The 20,727-nt window shown below is 53.3% G+C and overlaps 1 protein-coding gene across 4 annotated transcripts in view; it reads left to right on the top strand.

Moving 5' to 3' along the window:
- The window catches only part of NINJ1 (ninjurin 1), an 868,176-nt gene that overhangs the window by 834,610 nt on the left and 12,839 nt on the right, over nt 1-20,727 (top strand). For 3 of the 4 annotated variants that reach the window (XM_050761592.1, XM_050761591.1, XM_050761590.1), the window contains exon 2: nt 20,004-20,122. In XM_050761592.1, the coding sequence (XP_050617549.1) occupies nt 20,048-20,122 (75 nt within the window). In that variant the 5' untranslated portion in view covers nt 20,004-20,047. Of the gene's footprint in view, nt 1-19,954; nt 20,123-20,727 lie in introns of all 4 variants that reach the window. The other variant, XM_050761589.1, reaches the window with a different exon arrangement.

Below are 20,727 nucleotides of genomic sequence, written 5' to 3'. Positions count from 1 at the left end.
CTCAGGAGGCTGAGGCAGGAGAATTGCTTGAACCTGGGATGCAGAGGTTGCAGTGAGCCGAGATCATGCTATTGCACTCCAGCCTGGGCAACAAGAGCAAAACTCCGTCTCCAAGAAAAAAAAAAAAAAAAAAAAAGAATGGATACTGGATTACTGGATATATCCATTCTCTGCCTCAGGGGACAACATATTCAGTCCAGGTGACAGGTCAAGACGCGGCCAATTCAGTTCCATATTTCCCAGCCTTCCTCGAAAATAAGGGTGGTCCTGAAACCTAAGGTGCAGTCTACTGGGGAAATTTAGGGCTTTTGCTTTCAGGAGAAAAGGGGGCCCATGTGGCTTGTGGTCTCCTCCCTGTTTCTTCCGAGACTGCACACAAACATGCTGTCTGGACCTCAAGCAGCCCTATTGTGACCAGTAGGCAGCAACCCTGAGGAGAAGGCCAACAGCATCACAGAGATGAGGCCCACACAACATCAAGCCTCTGAGCAAGACGGTCGCTGCCCAGGTCTGCTGTAGTGATGGGTGGGAGGAAATTTTATTTCTGTTACATGAAGCCCCATCCCATTCCTGGTGGACAGACATGGGTAGCTTATAGACCAACACTGGCAGTGTGCCCAAGGATGAATTTTCTGGCCACCATCTCCCAAGTTCAGACTGGACACCAGAGGGGAGGACGCACATTTGGTTATAAGTTGTGATGCTGCCTTTAAAATATACACTCTCACCTGACCTGGAGGTGAAGCACAAGCATTTCACCTACCTCCATATCTCCACGAACAGAGGCCTCATGTTGCTTCTGAAACCCATCTTGGGAAGAATGGGTGCCTCCCTCATCCTCAGCTGGGCCAGCACATGAGCCCAGTATGGAGAGAAGGAAGAAAAATGATAATCGGAGTCCACTTTAATGGCCATTTATGTTTAACGCAATTCACAGAAACAAGGTGGAAAAAAGGAGGGAAGTAAATGCTGCTATTTTCTTTTTTTTTTTTTTTTTTTTTTTTTTTTTTTTTTTTTTTGAGACGGAGTCTCGCTCTGTCACCCAGGCTGGAGTGCAGTGGCGCGATCTCACTACAAGCTCCGCCTCCCGGGTTCACGCCATTCTCCTGCCTCAGCCTCCCGAGTAGCTGGGACTACAGGCGCCCACAACCGCGCCCGGCTAATTTTTTGTATTTTTAGTAGAGACGGGGTTTCACCGTGGTCTCGATCTGCTGATCTTGTGATCCGCCCGCCTCGGCCTCCCAAAGCGCTGGGATTACAGGCGTGAGCCACCGCACCCGGCCCAATGCTGCTATTTTCTAATATGGTTAGAATTTTTAACAGAGAAAAGAGCTTCTGACTCCTCTGTCCTACAGTCTTGTGGACACCAGGGTTAAGGGCAGACCCTGTGGGCAGATCCTAGTGACAGCAGTTGCTCCTGCCTTTCACCACACCCCGAGGACAGTAGTGAGTCCCAGGGAGTGAGGGCAGCTGTTAGAAGCCGCTGGAGCTAGCATTGCCACCTGCAAGGCCTCTGCGAGCCGGTACCTCACCCCAGGGGTGGCCCCCACCTCAAACTCTGAGTGCAGGGATGGGTGACGATTGTGGTTACTGGCCTTTGGTGATGATGTGTCCTTTACCAAAGCCAGAACTGCCACCCTAATTGGAGAGCTGCACACCTATGTCCAACGGCCACAGGGAGAGAGGAAAGGGGCCAATCCTGGCCAAGGATACCTGTTGCAAGGCCGCCAGAAGCAAGCCCTTGTGTCGGAAGGGCCCAAGCCAATCACTGCAGACGGGCAGACTGGTCGTGGACAGCTCCACTTGCTAGAGGGAGCTCATGGTCACTGTAGCCCGAGCAAAGTCAGCAAGAAGGTGGGCAGTGGCCTCAGGGGACAACCAGACCATGGAGGTGTGCCGGGGTGGGGGAAAAATGGGATAGGCTCGGCCCCCATCACCCCTTTTCCTCCCTCCCTCTCCCTATTCCCTTCTTTCTCTCTCTCCACACTCTCTCGTTTTTGTCCTCGTCTGTGAAGTTTTCCAAGAACTCTATGCACTTCAGTGTTTTCCATACTCAGACCCCATGTTCCTGACCCATCATGGCACAACCGTGAGGCCCCACCATTACTGCCTCACCTGCCTGCATTTGCGATCCAGGACACTGAATCAAAAGGAACCTCTGTGCCAGGCACGGTGGCTCATGCCTGTAATCCCAGCACTTTGGGAGGCTGAGGCAGGTGGAGCACCTGAGGTCAGGATTTCAAGACCAGCCTCACCAACATGGTGAAACTCTGTCTCCACAAAATTAGCTGGGTGTGGTGGCGGGTGCCTGTAGTCTCAGCTACTCGGGAGGCTGAGGCAGGAGAATCGCTTGAGCCCAGGAGGTGGAGGTTGCAGTGACCAGAGATCGCACCACTGCACTCCAGCCTGGGCGACAGAGCAAGACTCCATCTCAAAATAATAATAATGACAATAATGTAGGAAGTACACACGGCACTGCACCAGAGGCAAACCCTCTGAAGAAGGGCATTTTTGTTATATAACAAATAAACAGATGGACAGAGAAAGACCAGCAGAGCTACAAATGTGCCATGCGCCCCCTGGGGGAACTGGGAAAGGACAGCAAGGACGCAGAGGAGGCAAACCTCATCCCATCACCCAGAGGACACCACTGGTAACATTTCAATGTTTATTTCCTATGTGTCTGCATTTACATCATTGCTGATTATTCAGCTCTGCAGTCTTTTCCAAGTAAGGCTGTAGCGTCAGCTTTGACGGGCTCCACTGTACTTCCTGTAATGCTTGCACATATTCTATCGCATGGAGGTGCCATAATTTATCTTTACTCTGGCATACATCTAAGTTGCCTGCAATTTTTCCTTATTTCATATAATGCTATGGTGAATTATGCATAAAGCTTTTATCTTATTAAAAAATATCTCCCTAGAATGCATTCCCAGAAGCAAAATTATTTGGGTCAAGGAATATAAATATTTTATTTTATTTTATTTTATTTTTTTTTGAGACGGAGTCTCGCTCTGCCGCCCGGGCTGGAGTGCAGTGGCCGAGATCCGGCTCACTGCAAGCTCCGCCTCCCGGGTTCACGCCATTCTCCTGCCTCAGCCTCCCGAGTAGCTGGGACTACAGGCGCCGCCACCTCGCCCGGCTAGTTTTTTGTATTTTTTGGTAGAGACGGGGTTTCACCGTGTTAGCCAGGATGGTCTCGATCTCCTGACCTCGTGATCCGCCCGTCTCGGCCTCCCAAAGTGCTGGGATTACAGGCGCCCGGCCGGAATATAAATATTTTAAAGGCTGTTGATAAATCTTGCAATTTTGTTATCTGGAAAAGTCAAGCCCATTCTTATTCCTATCAGCTGTGTGTGGAAGTGTTTATCCTGTAGCAATTGTGGAAGTTTGGGTATTCTCAGATTTCGAAAAGGGAGTTTTGTTTATGCCATAGGAAGTGAAACACTGTGAATCAGTTTCAATATGCATTTCTGTACTTCTGGGAATTTTCACTTTTCAAATACATAGTAGTCATTTTTATTTCTCTTGATTCACTGTGGCAGAGGCAATACTAAAAAATTATCTAGTTATATTCTGGGGCATACAACTAAACTATGTTTCTTGGCCCCATGCTGCTGGGTGTGATAACATGGATTTCTCACCACCTGAATGTGAGAAGAAGTGTCCTGCTTCTAGGTGAAAATACCCTCCATTCCTGGGACTTGAGTGCCAAGCAGGAGAGCCCTCCTACCCACATCAGACGTAAGTGAGGGTGAAATAAACCTTATCGTATTAGTCATCAAGATGTGGTTTATTTGATATTGTAGCAGAGCCTGGCCTCTTTCGCCAAAATAGTTACCATTTAAGTTATCACTCCTGCTGTGTAATAAGTTAACCTAAAACTTAGTGGTTTAAAAAACAATCATTTACTATCACTAGCAATTTCTACGGGCCAAGAAATCAAGAGACACTCAACAGGATGGTTCTTTCTCTGGGTCTCTCATGAGACTGCAGTCAGGTGCTGGCCAGAGCTGTGGTCTCATCTGAATGCTTGGCTGGGACAGCAGATCCACTTTCAAGGTGACTCACTCACACATGGCAAGTTGGTATCAGCTGCTGACTGGGGGCCGAGCTCCTCTCCACAAGGGATTGGTTCTCCTCAGGGCTGCTTTGTCCTCATGCCATGGTGACTGGCTTCCCCCAAAATGAGCAGTCCAGAAGGAAAAGTCTGAAGCCACAATGTGCTTTATGACCCAGCCTCAGATGTCACACACCATCTACCTCTGCTGGAATTTATTGGCCACAGGCACTCTCCCTGATTTACTGGGAAGGGAGACTACACTGGTTATGAATATGGAAGCAAGGATCATTGGGGGCCATCTTGAGGCTGGCAATTAATTCTTAAATCATTCAAGTATGTGTGCAGAGATTTACATACCAGAGAGGATGGTCATTATAGCGTTGTTTTCAGAAGAATAAAAGAAGGATGCCAGGCACAGTGGCTCACACCTGTAATCCCGGCACTTTGGGAGGCTGAGGCAGGTGGATCACCTGAAGTCAAGAGTTCGAGGCCAGCATGGTGAAACCCCGTCTCTACTAGAAATACAAAATTAGCCGGGTGTGGTGGCACATGCCTGTATCCCAGCTACTTGGGAGGCTGAGGCAGGAGAATCGCTTGAACCCAGGAGGTGGAGGTTGCAGTGAGCTGCGATCGTGCCATTGCACTCCAGCTTGGGTGACAAGAGTGAAACTCTGTCTCAGTAAGTAAGTAAATAAATAAATAAATAAATAAAGGAAAAGATAAATGTCCATTGGGTTGAATAAATCATGATACGACCACAAAATAGAACTGCAAGCAGTCACATGTTGCAGAAGAATTTTTATGACATAAAAAGATGTAGTCGTAGATATAACTGAGTGGCAAAATAATATGTACAGTGATTCTGATTGGTAAAGAGTGTCTTTATTTTAAAAAGCATAGGAAAAGTGTGAAAGGGTATATACCTGGGATATTTTGGTCATCAATCAGCAAGTGTCCACACCCCTCACCTCCACTGTGATGGTTGGCTATCTGGCAGCCTTCGTGTACTATGAGGCTACTTTGAGGATGGAAGTTATATACTTTGCAAAACAGAAAAGAAAGATCCCCAGTAACATTATGGGGGCCAGGCATGGTGGCTCACGCCTGTAATCCCAGCACTTTGGGTGGCCCAGGAGGGCAAATCACTTGAGGTCAGGAGTTCGAGACCAGCCTCGCCAACAGGGTGAAACTCCCTGTCTACTAAAAATACAAAAATTAGCCAGGCATGGTAGTGGGCACCTGTAATCCCAGCTACTCAGGAGGCTGAAGCAAGAGAATCGCTTGAACCCAGGAGGCAGAGGTTGCAGTGAGCTGAGACTGCCTCACTGCACTCCAGCCTGGGAGACAGAGCAAGACTCAGTCTCAAAAAATGAAAACAAAAGAAACAGGCCAGGCACGGTGGCTCAGGCCTGTAACCCCAGCACCATGGAAGGCCGAGGTGGGTGGATCACCTGAGGTCAGGAGGTCGAGACCATCCTGGCCAACATGATGAAAACCTGTCTCTACTAAAAATACAAAAAAATTTAGCTGGGTGGGGCAGCAGGCGCCTGTAATCCCAACTACTTGAGAGGCTGAGGCAGGAGAATCACATGAACCCGGGAGGCAGAGGTTGTAGTAAGCGGAGATTGCGCCATTACACTCCAGCCTGAGCGAAACCCCATCTCAAAAAAAAAAAAAAAAAATATATATATATATATATATATATATATATATATATATATATATATATATATATGGGGGTACCATGCTGACCTTAGATTGCCTATCTCCAGGCTTTTTTCATGTGAGAGACAAACACATCCTAATTAGTGAAAGCTTTGAATCTTCAATCTCTGTACTAGCAACAGGACTGCTTCTTACCTCTCTAAAACTTTACTATCATTGTTTCTTTTAGCATAGTACAATGAGAGAAATTATTTATAGGTGTCAAGCGGGGCTTAATTCTTTTTCAGTCTGGGTATTTTGAGAGTCATTACAGGCAGAAGAAATAACACAAGCAACGATGTACAAGCTGGGAAAGACAGGTATTTTCAGGGACACATCCGTCACTTCTGGAGTGTTTGCCTGTCTGCTCTTGCCTTACTAAGAGAAAGAAGGTGAAGTCATACTGTGGAGACCCTTGCTGTCAGGTGAGACATGAATTCCATTCCCATCATGGAGAACCATGGAGGCAGACTGTTCCAGTGGAGACAACCTACGTTTCCATCTCCCTCCCTCTCTCTCTCTCTCATTTTTTCCATCCCTCCCTCTGTCTGTCGCCATCTGTCTCCCTTCCTCCTTCTCCCCCAAGTCTTCCCCTTTCCCCTCCCTGCCTCTCTCCCTCCAGTTGCAGCAGGACCGTTCTCAGAGAGCGCCCTGTCAGGGACAGAACAACTCGCTGGGGAACATGGATGGGTCCACAGCTTGGAGAAGTAGTTGGAAAGCCGACACCCTCCACAGCAGGCGAGCCCAGCCCTGCTGGCGCTCTGTGAAAGGCTATTTCTGTGTTTCCTGTGTTCAGACGGAGACATGCCATCCCCGCCTGATAAATGCCCCTTTGTGCTGGAAGGGTTCTCACCAACCCATGAGATGCTCTCAGCCAGACCCAACTGCACGTGGCCCTGAGCTCTGCCCAGCAACAGGCCTGTTGGGGCTGGGACCCCTGCCAGCCTAGACGCCATCAGAGCCAGAGACAGGAAATGTGGCATTCTGGGGAGCCGCCCTGGAGGCTGTGTGGCTTCTGCACAGCACAGGCAACATCCACAGGCGGGACAGGCAGCCAGGCCACAGTGAGGCCCGGGTCACATGCAGAGGCCTGGCTCATGGCCAGACCTGCCTTAAATGTGGAGCTGGGAACTGAAGGGTCTGGCGACTCTGCTCCTTGTGATCCACTTCCTGAGCAGCAGTGGCCATAGGAGAGTCCCTGTGGTCATCCGGCCCCACCCACCCCATGCCTGGCCATGAGGACACACCTCACATCCTGCCTGATCTGCGTGTGTGTGTGTGTGTGTGTGTGTGTGTGGGGACAGAGTCTCGCTCTGTCACCCAGGCTGGAGTACAGTGGTGCGATCTCAGCTCACTGCAACCTCTGCCTCCTGGGTTCAAGCTATTCTCCCGTCTCAGTCCCCCGAGTACCTGGGATTATAGGCACCTGCCACCACGCCCAGCTAATTTTTGTATTTTTAGTAGAGACAGGGTTTTACCATGTTGGCCAGGCTGGTCTTGAACTCCTGACCTTAGGTGATCCGCCCTCCTTGACCTCCCAAAGTGCTGGGATTATAGGCATGAGCCACTGTGCCCGGCCCCTACCTGCCCTTGACAGGAACCAGGGGGTCCCAGGGGCCGTCCCCTGCACAGTGCCATTTCCCTGGCAGCCCACCGTCCCCAGAACTTCACGTCCACTTTCTTGGACTAGCATATTTCAACTTCCAAATTTTTCCTATAGACTTCGGTTAAAAGGAAGGAATTGAACCAGAGGTTCGCCGCCAAAGCAAGATTCCAGGGAAATTTGGAAGGAGAAGCAGCTGTGGAAACCAGCGTTTTTAGACCGTGAGGCACAGATGGCCTTCAGATGAGGCCAGCAGTGGCTGGGGCAGAGGGCAGAGGACAGAGAACGAAGGGCTCAGTGAAAGTTAAGCCCACTGCTTGCCATCTGCAGTTACATTCTCTGCAAATAAGGTCATCTGGGACCCCTGCTTTTCAAGGTTATTGTCTCAGATGACATATCTTTTTTTTTTTTTTTTCTTTTTTGAGACAGGGTCTCACTCTGTCACCCAGGCTGGAGTGTAGTGGTGAAATCTCCACACATTGCAACCTCCAACCCCTAGTTTAGGCAATCCTCCTGCCTCAGCCTCCCGAGTAGCTGGGATTACAGGCATGCACCACCACACCAGCTAATTTTTGTATTTTTAGTAGAGATAGGGTGTTGTCATGTTGGCCAGGCTGGTCTCAAACTCCTGACCTCAAGTGATCCACCTGCCTCGGCCTCCCAAAGTGGTGGGATTACAGGTGTGAGCTACCATACCTAGCCCCTGATGACATATCCTTGACCAAAATGAAGGCGACACTCGCTTTCCTGCTGGCCTGAATGTGCTCACCAACCCTCTACTTGACCCAGTGAGGACATCCCCATCCTGACCACAATGATCCCAACTAGCATGAAAACATGTGGGCCTGGCTCTCTCGGGCTTGGGACAGAGTCCTCTTTAGGCCTCGTCCCTTCACGGGTTTATGCAAGGAAAATAACTAAAAGTGGCATGTTTACAGTATGTTTGTTTCCAACATGCCACACTGATGACTCCTGACTTTTCCACAGTGGGGGAACACCTGCCTCATGCTGAGGGACAGTGTGAGGGTTTGTGGGAGGCACTGCGCCCCAGGCTTACAGGGGGCAGTCGCTCAGAAGCAGGCCCTCCCCTACCTGTGCCCCTGCATCAATCCTCAGCCTGGCCCACATCCCCGCCTCAGGACTTCCAGGGACAGCCGTGCCCATTGGCTTGGAGTAGGGTTCCTGGTCCAGCAGCATCAGCCCCTTGGGACTCGGCCCAGTGAGCTCTGCTCTCCTGGGGTTCTGATGCACGTCCAAGTTTGAAAACCGCGGGCCCAACCAGAAACAGGACCAGATGAGCCCCTCTAGGCCGGGAGTGATGGTGTTCTACTGCTGTGAGCTCGTGCTCAGAAGTTGCAGGCTGACCTCTGTGCCGTCCCTGCCGCAGCACAGGGAGGGAGTGGGGACCGGAGGCTTCCACAGCCTGAGCCTGAAGCCCCCGCCCCACAGCGGACTCTTGTGACATTCACAGAGGTCTCCATCAAGGAAGCTAGGGGCAGCCTTGGGCCTGAGGTGGGCTGAAATTCCCTAGGCAGGACAGGAAAGGGCTTTGCCTTGGCTGCAAGGTAGCTCCTGGCACCCAGCCAAACGAGGCAGAGGGTGCAGTGTGGACTCAGGCAATCTGGGTTTGAATCTCAGCTCTCAGAGCCCCAGTTTCCCCATCTGTAGAAAGGACACAACCCCATAATGAGATCATGCACACCACACCTGGGCTACAGTGTGCTCAGCAGCGACTGCTATTGAGACCCACCCAATAGTCTCACAGACGGGCTTTCTTTTCTCTTCTATACATACATATATATATATATATATTTTTTTTTTTTTTTTTTTTTTTTTTCTTGAGATGGACTCTGCCTTTGTTGCCCAGGCTGGAGTGTGATGGTGAGTTCTTGGCCCACTGCAACCTCTGCCTCCCAGGTTCAAGTGATTTTACTGCCTCAACCTCCCAAGTAGCTGGGACTACAGGCGCCTGCCACCACACCTGGCTAATTTTGTATTTTTAGTACAGATGGGGTTTCTCCATGTTGGTCAGGCTGGTCTCAAACTCCTGACCTCAGGTGATCTGCCCACCTCGGCCTCCCAAAGTGCTGGGATTACAGGCATGAGCCACCACGCCCAGCCCCATTTTAATTTTTTTTGTACAGACAGGGTTTTGCCATGTTGTCCAGGCCGGTCTTGAACTCCTGACTTCAAGTGATCCACCTGCCTCAGCCTCCCAAAGTACTGGGATTACAGGTGTGAGCCACTGCCCCCAACCTTCCTTTTTTTTTTTCTTTTTTTTTTTTAATAAATCACCACAACCAGACAATGAGATGCCTGACCCGGATTCACCATGACCCTTTCTTGCCCTTCTCCAGTTCCTGTTTTCTTACACATTGTTACGTTTTTTCCCTGCTCTGTAGACCCCTAGTTGTAGTCAGTCAGGGAGATGGATTTGAGACTGAGCTCCCATCTCCTCAGTTACAGCACCTGATTAAAGCTTCTTCCTTGGCAGTACTTGTCTCAGTGACTAGCTTTGTGCGCGGTGAGAAGCTGGACCTAGACAGAACCCTGGTGTTTTGGTAACATTTCCATACTCAGCCTCTCAGTGGTGGTGGTATCATCACTCTTTCAATTTATTTATTTATTTTATATTTTTTTGAGACGGAGCCTCGCTCTGTCGCCAGGCTAGAGTGTACTGGTGCAATCTCAGCTCACTGCAACCTCCGCCTCCCGGGTTCAAGGGATTATCCTGCCTCAGCCTCCCAAGTAGCTGGGATTACAGGCACCCACCAGTATGCCCAGCTAATTTTTTTTTTTTTTTTTTTTTTTTTTTTTTTTTTTTGAGGCGGAGTTTCGCTCTGTCTCCCAGGCTGGAGTGCAGTGGCCGGATCTCAGCTCACTGCAAGCTCCGCCTCCCGGGTTTACGCCATTCTCCTGCCTCAGCCTCCCGAGTAGCTGGGACTACAGGCGCCCGCCACCTCGCCCGGCTAGTTTTTTTTGTATTTTTTAGTAGAGACGGGGTTTCACCATGTTAGCCAGGATGGTCTCCATCTCCTGACCTCGTGATCCGCCCGTCTCGGCCTCCCAAAGTGCTGGGATTACAGGCTTGAGCCACCGCGCCCGGCCTAATTTTTGTTTTTAATAGAGACAGGGTTTCGCCATGTTGGCCAGGCTGGTCTCCAACTCCTGACCTCAAGTGATTCACCTACCTCAGCCTCCCAAAGTGCTGGGATTACAGGTGTGAGCCACCATGCCCGGCCCTCAAATTTTTTAGGAAAACAGCCATAACTCATAGCTCTGGACACCCCAACAGCCTGGAACGGGTGGGAAAATGTGTGGGAGGCTGTTGGGTGCTAACAGACGGAAACGGCTACTGTTCAGCCCTCTGAACCTCCTGGGGCATGGGGTGTCCGTGGAGGGGGCTGAGGGTGGGAAGGGGAAGCCTGTGGGCCCCAGTGGACCTAGTGAGGGGGCATGTGTGTGCAGAGAGGATGCCCTCAGGGGAATCTGGGGGTTTATTGGAGGAGGTGCCCCAGACTTGGAGAAGGGGGACTTTGGTCCCCGGCAGAGGAGGCAGGAGAGATGGGGCCTGCTGGCTGGGTGCACTAGCCCCACCACCATCCGATGCGAGCTCACATTGGCCCGTTAATGGCTGTGCACTGAGCCCTGGGCCAGGCACTGAGCTTTGAGACCCAGTTGACTAAAGAGATGTTACCTAATTGTAGCCCCAGGGTTGGGCTTTCAGCCCAGCTGGCTCCCTGGATGGGCCAAGGCCGGCGGATGAGGCTGAGCTCGGAGCTCGGAGCTCGGCCTGGGCTCTTGGGAGAGGAAGGGGGAGGTACCCATGCTGAATCTGATTCGCCGGTGGATGTCTGTTCGCCAAACCACAGATCACCTGCCCCGCCAGAGGCCCATCCTTGCTCCCATGCTCTCTGGCCCCGTGGCTTTGTGGCCTGAGTCAGCGGTCGATGTCAGGACCAAGAATAAGAAGCCTGGGCGGCCCCTGTCATTAGTGGTTTGCTGGGAATGGGCTGGGCCGAGCAGGCTGGACAGAGGGACGCCTGGGAACTGTGCCTGGAGGCTGGACAAAGAGAACGTGGCCAGGCCATGCCCCGGGCAACCACCTGGGTGGTGGGCAGCCTGTCGGCGGCACCTGGGGGCTTTGAAGTGGATTTCCCTCCCTCTGGGTCCACTGCCACTGAGATGCTAGCCTTTTGGGGAGAAGGGCAGACAACACTCACACAAGCACCGGCACTGAGCCAGGTGTAGACAGGTGTTCCGCACTCAGGTGACGAAGGGAAGGAGCCAGTCACGTGGCGATCTGGCGCAGGATATTCAGGTGGAGGAAATGGGGAGGACAAACACCCTGAGGTAGAGAAAAGTCGACAGAACAAAAGAAGGGGATGGCCAGTGTGGAGCGGGCGAGGGGAGGGCAGGGGGTCAGGCAATGTGGGGGCTCAGTATGCAGGGGCCACGAGTAAGGATGGTCATGGGGAGCCTTCAGGGAGATTTAAGCTGGTCAGTGACATAATGTAATTCACTTTTGCAAAGTAGGATTGACATCAGCTCTATCAGAAAAAAACCAAATTACAGCAGCCGCTGAACAGGATAGTTGTTTGTTTTTTTGTTTTGTTTTGTTTTGTTTTTGTTTGTTTGTTTGTTTTGAGACGGAGTCTCGCTGTGTCACCCAGGCTGGAGTGCAGTGGCGCGATCTCGGCTCACTGCAAGCTCCGCCTCCCGGGTTTACGCCATTCTCCCGCCTCAGCCTCTGAGTAGCTGGGACTACAGGCGCCCGCCACCACGTCCGGCTAATTTTTTTTTTTTTTTTTTTTTTTTTGTATTTTTAGTAGAGACGGGGTTTCACCATATTAGCCAGGATGGTCTCGATCTCCTGACCTCGTGATCCACCCGCCTCGGCCTCCCAAAGTGCTGGGATTACAGGCTTGAGCCACCGCGCCCGGCCTGTTTTGTTTTGTTTTTGTCCTTACTTACACTTAAGAAGTCTGGAAGTGGGCAGCCCAGGGAGGCCTGTGCTGCAGGCTTTGTGGATGCAGGTTGTTTCTGTCTTCGGCTCCACTATTTGAGGCTCCCACAGCCAAGGTCTCCTCATGGTCCAACATGGCTATTGGAACTCCAGCCATTACATCCACTTTCCAGCCAGCAGGATAGAGGAAGTAATAAAGAATGGCACACGCCTTCTGTTTAGGATCCCTTCCCCGAGGTTGCACACGCACTTTCATTTCCAGATGTAGCCATAAGGGTATCTCTAGCTGCAGGGGAGACGGAAACGAAGCTCTGATTCTGAGAAGCCACTGGTGCAGCTGAAAGTCAGCAGCCTGGGACTGAGGGGGAAGAAGAGAGCACATAGTGGGGGATGGCTACTCTCCCTGCCACTTTGCTGTGGCAGCTGGGGACAAGAGCTTTGCTGGGCACAGATGTCCATAAATGCAAAGTGGCATCAGCCCCAGCCTGGCCCCTGGGAGCCCCAGTGGGAGAGACGGAAGCACAAACAGGCAGGAACAGAGCAGTGTGTCAGGGCGCAGCAGAGGAAGCGGGGCCAGCCTCCAGCTCCTGCCTGTTCTCTGCCCGCGGTGCGGCTGGACCCCTCCACATCTCCTGGCCTGGCCTCGCTTGCTCTGTAGACGAAGCATCCCACTCCCGAATGCAGATGGCCATTATCCACTTAGCTACTCCCTAGTGGTGGACATCCACTTTGTTTCTGCTGTTATGTGGCCTTCTAGGGCCAGCTGTGCCTCGCTGTGCAGCCTGAACACATTGCTCCTCTGTGGTGGACAGCATGAGAGGCTGTCATACCTGCGTGGTGCTCATCTCCTGTCACCTAGCCCCTTATCATCCTTGACCTGGCTGTGCCTCCCCTCCCACTGGACCCTGCCTGGTGACCTTGGTGAGTCCCTTGGCTCTCCGAGTCTCTGCCATCCCGTCTTTAGTGTGGGGATGATGGCATGGCCACATCCAGTCCTTGCAGGCCTGGGCTTCCTTCCTCTGTCCTTCTGGAAATGGGGTGGCTATGCCACCCTCCCGCCTCCCTTACCTCCCTGCTCTGTCCGCTGACCTGGTGGGAGCTGTGGTCCCTGGGGACCGCCTGATAGCAACGCAGACTCTGGGCCCACCCTGATGCCAGGTAACGGCTCCCTCAGGTGGGTGGGGAGTGGATGGGCCACGCCTGGTGCTGGCAACACCACAGGCTTCCAGGGAGTTGCCACTGCCCTGGGCCAACTGCCGGTCCCGTCCTCATCCCGCTCACGTTAGCAAGAGCATGTGCAGGCGGGCAGGCGGGCATGCAGAACTGGGTCGCCTCGGGCATGCCACGCCACCTTGCCAAACTCGCTTTCTCCCTTGCTGATGTGGAAATGGCATCCCGGCCTGCAAGCCTCTCCGAAGTGGAGGCGGCCGGGGCTGGCTGCTTCTGAAGGCTTTCTGTGGGTAAAAACATGGTCCGTCTGACCCACTGACCTTTCAACAGCTTGGTGCTTTCACCACATGTTATCCAGGTCCAAGAGACACAACTGTACTCCCCACAGCAGGCGGTGGGGGGGCGCTCAGACCGTGCTCAGTCCCAGCTCCTAGGACAGTGGGTGAGTGAGAGGCCCAGGCCTCCGGTGTGCCTGTCCTCTGCCCCACTGGGGTCTCGTTCTTGGTCAGCGGGATGGAGTCACCTGCTTGAGGTGGCACTGTGAGGAGTGGGCTGAGGTGACGCCTCCATGGTCCTCACATACCATCTTGCCATATACCCACTTTACATGCGATGAAGCGCACCCCAAGCCAGAAGGGGCAGATCTGAACTCAACACAACACCAGCCCCAGAAGAATCCACCAGTCTTTGACGGGGGAGAGGGATGCACCACGCCTCCCTGGGCACCAGACAGGCATCCCAAAATACCCTGTGGGCTGCTCCGCAGAGGCCTGGGGCCCTCGTGCATATACAGTGTTTGTGTGAGCACACCCACCCACACATGGGCCTGCTCTGCCGGAGCACCTGCCAACCCGTTCCTCCCAGCCACAGCCCTCCTCTGTGTCTCTCATGGGGACGTGTCCCTCAGCTCAGGGTCAGCATCTAGAAACTGGTCTTGGACAGGCCATGCACTCATGGTCTCCAGGAGAACTTGAAAGTAGGTGGATGGGCCGGGCGCAGTGGTTCACGCCTGTAATCCGAGGACTTTGGAAGCCTGAGGTGGGCAGATCACGAGGTCAGGAGACGGAGATCATCCTGGCCAACATGGTGAAACCCCGTCTCTGCTAAAAATACAAAAAATTAGCTGGGTGTGGTGGCACGTGCCTGTAGTCCCAGCTACTTGGGAGGCTGAGGCAAGAGAATCATTGAACCTGGCAGGCAGAGGTTGCAGTGAGCTGAGATCACGCCACTGCACTCCAGCCTGAGCAATAGAGCGAGACTCCATCTCAAAAAAAAAAAAAAAAAAAAAAAAAAAAAAAAAGGTAGATGGAGGGGACACGGGGGACACTGTGCCTTTAAGACTTGTCCTGGGTTGGATCCAGCAGAGAACAGTTGGGTAAACAGCATTGAGCACAGTGGGGAAAACAGACACTACATACGCAAATGAGGATGACGGAGCAGACACGGGAACTCCGGGAACTCCGGGAACTCCAGCGCTGCAGCCTGCCTGAGCCCTGACACCCACACGTCCTCCCAGCAGCCCCAGGAGCTGAGGAAACTGAGGCTGGGAGAGGGTCGGATGGCCAGCACAGAGCAGGTTTACAAACCCTGAGGCTGATTTCCCAATGTCACTGGCGCTGCGACCCTCCCAGCTTCCTCTTAGAAGGTGGGAATGTGGCCGGGCACGGTGGCTCACGCCTGTAATCCCAGCAACTTAGGAGGCCGAGGTGGGCAGATCACCTGAGGTCAGGAGTTTGAGATCAGCCTGGCCAACATGGTGAAACTCTGTCTCTACTAAAAACACAAAAATTAGCCAGGTGTGGTGGTGCCACACCCGTAGTCCCAGCTACTCAGGAGACTGAGGCAGGAGGATGACTTGAACCTGCAAGGTGGATGTTGCAGTGAGCCAAGATCGCACCACTGCACTCCAGCCTGGCGACAGAGCGAGATTCCATCTAAAAAAACAAACAACAACAAAAACAAACAAATAAACAAACAAAAAACAGCGGGAATGGTGAAGCACACTGAGGAGCTGCCGCATGGCCCGAAGGAAGGAATACTCTCAGGATGGGGTCTCCGCCCATCAACCCCTCCCACCAACCCCTCCCGCCAACCCCTCCCACCTCAGGGCCTCTCCACCCGCCCTTGGCCTTCCAAGGTCTCAGGGCTCGTTCCCAGGGCCCTTTCTGGCTGTGCCGTATTTTCTCTGTGGTCCCCCACCTCCTGCCCCTCCAGGAATTGAGCCCTCATGGGCCGGTACTCTCCCCAGAATAGCAATTTGTCCCATCCTGTGAGACACCTTTTTTTTTTTTTTTTTTTTGAGAGGGAGTCTCGCTCTGTCGCCCAGGCTGGAGTGCAGTGGCGTGATCTCAGCTCACTGCAAGCTCCGCCTCCCAGGTTTACACCATTCTCCTGCCTCAGCCTCCCGAGTAGCTGGGACTACAGGTGCCCGCCACTGCACCCAGCTAATTTTTTGTATTTTTTAGTAGAGATGGGGTTTCACCAGGTTAGCCAGGATGGTCTCGATCTCCTGACCTTGTGATCCACCCGTCTCGGCCTCCCAAAGTGCTGGGATTACAGTTTTGAGCCACAAGATACTTTTTTGTGTGGATGGTGCTGGATTTCCAGCTGCTGGTGAACACTCAGGTGTGCCAACAGTATCCTGATTATGCATGAACAACAGCAACTATCCCCATTGTGGGTCATGATGCCAGACCCAGTCCTGCAGATCCCCTCTGAGGCAGAGCTGGGGCAGTGACAGCCTGAGCCTCAGTTTCTCTGCTGTGAAGTGGGCCAACAACAGCTCCTCCTTCATGGGATGACCCCATTGGGAGGAGCCAGACAAGCGCAATCCTGCTGCCCTGCCCATGCCCATACACTCCTACCTCCTGTCCCGCTGGTGGCCTGGTCGAACGGAGCCTGGGGTCTGAGCTGGCCTTCCTTCCTCTGCCCTTCTGGAAATAGGGTGGCCATGCTGCTGCATGCTGACTATGCTGTGGTCAGGATGAACTCCCCTGGCCTCCCAGGGTGGCCCTCACATGCTGTCAACTCCAGGTGGGCACAGTGCTGAGAAATGAACAGATGGAGAAACAAAGGCCAAGCAACCACTTCAATCATACAACAGGTGGAGACCTGCTTGGCATCTGGCCAGGGTTCTGGGCACTGTGATGCCCCCAGCCCACCTCCTGCCACAGGTGGCACAGATGTGCCCAAGTCAGGAGCAAGGCCTGGACAGGGTGGAGTGGAAGATCCTTTTTTTCCTGAAAAGTTGCTCATGGTGACTTGCATTTTCCCCACTTACAAAACTCACCCCCTCCCCCAGCAAGGACGAGGCAGGGGTCAGGGGGAGAATGGGAGCCCTACACAGGTGAGGCAGGCACAGGGTTCCAACGCTGGCTGGGTGGCCACCTGTGCAGCCTGAGGGCCGAGCAGACCTCACCTTAGGGAGCGTCCAATGAGGCAGGGGACAGTGCAGGCAAGCTGTGGCCTAGAGGACAGCACAGCCTCCTCAGGAGTTCTGAGGAGGGGCTCCGGTGCTGAGGGCTCCCTCCTGGGCTCTCCCCAACTGTGCCTCAGTTTCCTCCCCTGTCAGGTTGGGGGGGATGCCCACTTTCCAGGGCTGACAGTAAAATAAGAACTGACGCAGCTGTCTGTGTGCCTCTTGTTCATTGTCGGACCCCATCGGTGCCACAGGAGCAGGCTTCCACTTACAGGAAGAAACTCCAGACTGGGCTGGGCTCCAGGCTGCCCTGAGGATTTGCATGGTGATCTCGCACACTGCTACCTAACCTCTCTCTGCTCTTGTTTCTTTACAGGCAGGGAGAAGGGATCATGCTCACATGGCCTTGACCAAACCCCAGGCTTATGCTGTAGCAGGACGCGCCGCAGACAAAACTCCTCAGACACTGAGTTAAAGAAGGAAGGGGTTTATTTGGCCGGGGGCATCGGCAAGACTCCTGTTTCAAGAGCCCAGCTCCCCGAGTGAGCAATTCCTGCCCCTTTTAAGGGCTCATAACTCTAAGGGGGTGCACATGAGAGGGTCGTGATTGATTGAGCCAACAGTGGGTATGTGACTGGGGGTTACATGCACCAGTAATTAGATGGGAACACAACAGGATAGGGATTTTCACAGTGCATTTCTATACAATGTCTGTAATCTATAGATAACATAACCTATTAGGTCTGGGGTCAATCTTTAACTACCAGGCCCAGGGTGGTGCCGGGCTGTCTGCCTGTGGATTTCATTTCTGCCTTTTAGTTTTTACTTTTTCTTTCTTTGGAGGCAGAAATTGGGCATAAGACAATATGAGGGGTGGTCTCCTCCTTTAATGCTAATAGCACCAAAAGGGAAGCTGATGCAGAGAGGTTAAGCCACCTGCCTGAGCCCACATAACTACTGGTGGCAGTTCTGGGATGTAGAGTCCTGCCAGGGTGACCCCCATCTGACCTCCCCAGGGAGTTTGGGGGGTCAAGAGTCCACTCACTGTTTTGGAGGCTTTAGTGGAGGCACCAGCAGACATGGTGAGAGAATGCACGCCTTGGGTGGGTCCTGGAGGGGGGGGGGGCTATGAAGCAGTGGGATCTGGGAGTGAGGCCAAGGCCAGAAGTAAAAGACACTGTTGCGGGAAGTCAGGGACCCCAAACAGAGGGACTGGCTGAAGCCATGGCAGAAGATCATAAATTGTGAAGATTTCATGCACATTTATTAGTTCCCCAAATTAATACTTTTATAATTTCTTACGGCTGTCTTTACTGCAATCTCTGAACATAAATTGTGAAGATTTCATGGACGTTTATCACTTCCCCAATCAATACTCTTGTGATTTCCTATGCCTGTCTTTACTTTAATCTCTTAATCCCATCTTCAAAAGCTGAGGATGTATGTCACCTCAGGACCCTGTGATGATTGCATTAACTGCACAAATTGTTTGAACAATATGAAATCTGGGCACCTTGAAAAAAGAACAGGACAACAGCGATGTTTAGGGAACAAGGGAGATAACCATTAGGTCTGGCTGCCTGAGAGCCGGGAGGAACAGAGCCATATTTCTCTTCTTTTAAAAGCAAATAGGAGAAATATTGCTGAATTCTTTTTCTAAGCAAGGAACAGCCCTGAGAAAGAGAATGTGTTCCTAGGGGTAGGTCTCTAAAATGGCCACTCTGGGAATGTCTGTCTTTTACGGTTGCAGATAAGGGATGAAATAAGCCCCGGTCTTCCATAGTACTCCCAGGCCTATTAGGACCAGGAAATTCCCGCCTAGTAAATTTTGGTCAGACCAGTTGTCTGCTGTCAAACCCTGTCTCCTGAAAAGATGTTATCAATGACAATGCGTGCCCTAAACTTCATTAGCAATTTTAATTTTGCCCCTTCCTGTGATCTCGCCCTGCCTCCATTTGCCTTGTGATATTTGTGATCTCTGGGACCTACACTCTATTCGTACACTCCCTCCCCTTTTGAAAATCACTAATAAAAACTTGCTGATTTTGCAGCTTGGTGATGCCTCCCCCAGCACCCAGCTTTAAAATTTCTCTCTTTTGTACTCTTTCCCTTTATTTCTCAGACTGGCTGACACTTAGGAAAATAGAAAAGAACGTACATGAAATAACGTTGAATTATCGGGGGCAGCTTCCCCCGATAGGACACAGCACCCTAGCCTTCACCCCAAGCTCCTGCAGCCCAGTGCCACCAGGGGAAATAATGTCCTCTGCATCTCACCTGGCTTTCCAGCCTGGAAGAGGCTTTACCAGCACGTCCTGGGGAGAAAAGGGCCGATTGAACCAAGGGCTGGAAGGTCCAACACACTTTGCCCAGCCCCTGGTGACTGGCCTGGGCACAGAGTGCCACCCTAGGGCAAGTCAGGCTCCCTCTAGTCCTCTGACACAGAGAGGGCTCCATCATGCAGGAGAGGCTGAGAGCCAAAGCACCTTCATCCCCTTTGTGCCTCCCCCCGCCCCTTCAGGAGTCTGTGCCCTCATAACCCCCATTTCCCAGCAAGAAAGCCTAAGGTCAGGGAGTGGGAAGCTGCATGCCAGCGTGACCCGCAGTCAGGGGAAACCTGGACTCTGACGCTGTTACTAGGGGCGCAGTAGGCGCTGTGCTGGAGCGATCTGCGGTTCTCAGAGCGAACCCCGCCTGGGAAAAACCCAACGTGGGCGCCAGCGGCAACGCCCGCTCGCTTTCATGCAGTTTGCCTGGTGGCCAGGGAAAGGTCTGTTCTTGGCCTCATTTTGTGTATTAAAAGTGTCCGCGACGGAGGTTCAAAGCAAGATGCAGCGCAGGGTCCTCTGGGGCCATCGGCGTCGCGCCCCCTCCCTTGGGGGGTCCCGCGGGAGCGTCTCAGGCTGGAGAGGTTGGAGTCGCCCCGAACCGCTCGCTCTCAGCGGATGGCCTCTAGACCCGGTTCCGCCCTGAGTGGAGGCGGAGTCTGGGGCAGCCGCTGGCTGCGGGGCGGGCCGGGGGCGGGCCGGGGGCGGGCCGGGGGCGGGCACGCAGCTGGAGTCTGAGGTTGAGGCTCGGGCGCGCTCAGGCCCGGATCCTGGTGGCCTGGGCGGCCGCACCATGGACTCGAGGACCGAGGAGTACGAGCTCAACGGCCGCCTGCCGCCGGGCACACCCGGCTCCCCGGACGCCTCGGTAAGACCTTCCTCCCACTGCTGCGTGATCTTGCCCGGCCCTGTCCTTTCCGGGTGCCGCGGCTCCCCGGGCACCTGTGGGCGCCCGGCCGAGTGCGCGCCGCGTTCGCACTGCAGAGTGGTGGGGGACGTCCCGCTCCAGGCCAAGTCCCTCCTGCCCCATCAGGGTCAGAACGATGCCCACGGGAGTTCCAGCCACCCCCGGCAAGTGGGCGGGATGTGGGGGCGTGGGGGCGCAGGGCTGGCTGGCGTCCCCAGCCCTACTGAGCAGCGCCCGCGTTTGGCTGCGCGGCGGAGCGGGCCTGGGCGCAGCTCCTCGGGCTAAGGACTGCCGGCGCCGGGCTTTCCCGACCTCCCCCGACTCCCGCGCGGCCCCCTCTAACTTCAGCCTCGCCGCGCCGGCTCCTCAGCGCACTTTGCCCGGGGGTGGGCGGAGAGGAGTCACAGCCTCCGGGCTCCAGACCAGCGACATGCAGACACTTACGTCACCCCACGCTGACTACACAATCTGATGCGTGCCTTGATGGGGGAACTTGGGGCCCGCTGTGGTCCCTATTCCACTTACCTGCCTTGAGAAATAGAAACGTCACACAACCTTCAGTGTAT

The sequence above is a fragment of the Macaca thibetana genome, chromosome 15 (genome assembly GCF_024542745.1).
Source record: "Macaca thibetana thibetana isolate TM-01 chromosome 15, ASM2454274v1, whole genome shotgun sequence".
NCBI classification, from domain to species: Eukaryota; Metazoa; Chordata; class Mammalia; order Primates; family Cercopithecidae; genus Macaca; species Macaca thibetana.
This window is presented reverse-complemented; position numbering and strand designations above follow the sequence as displayed.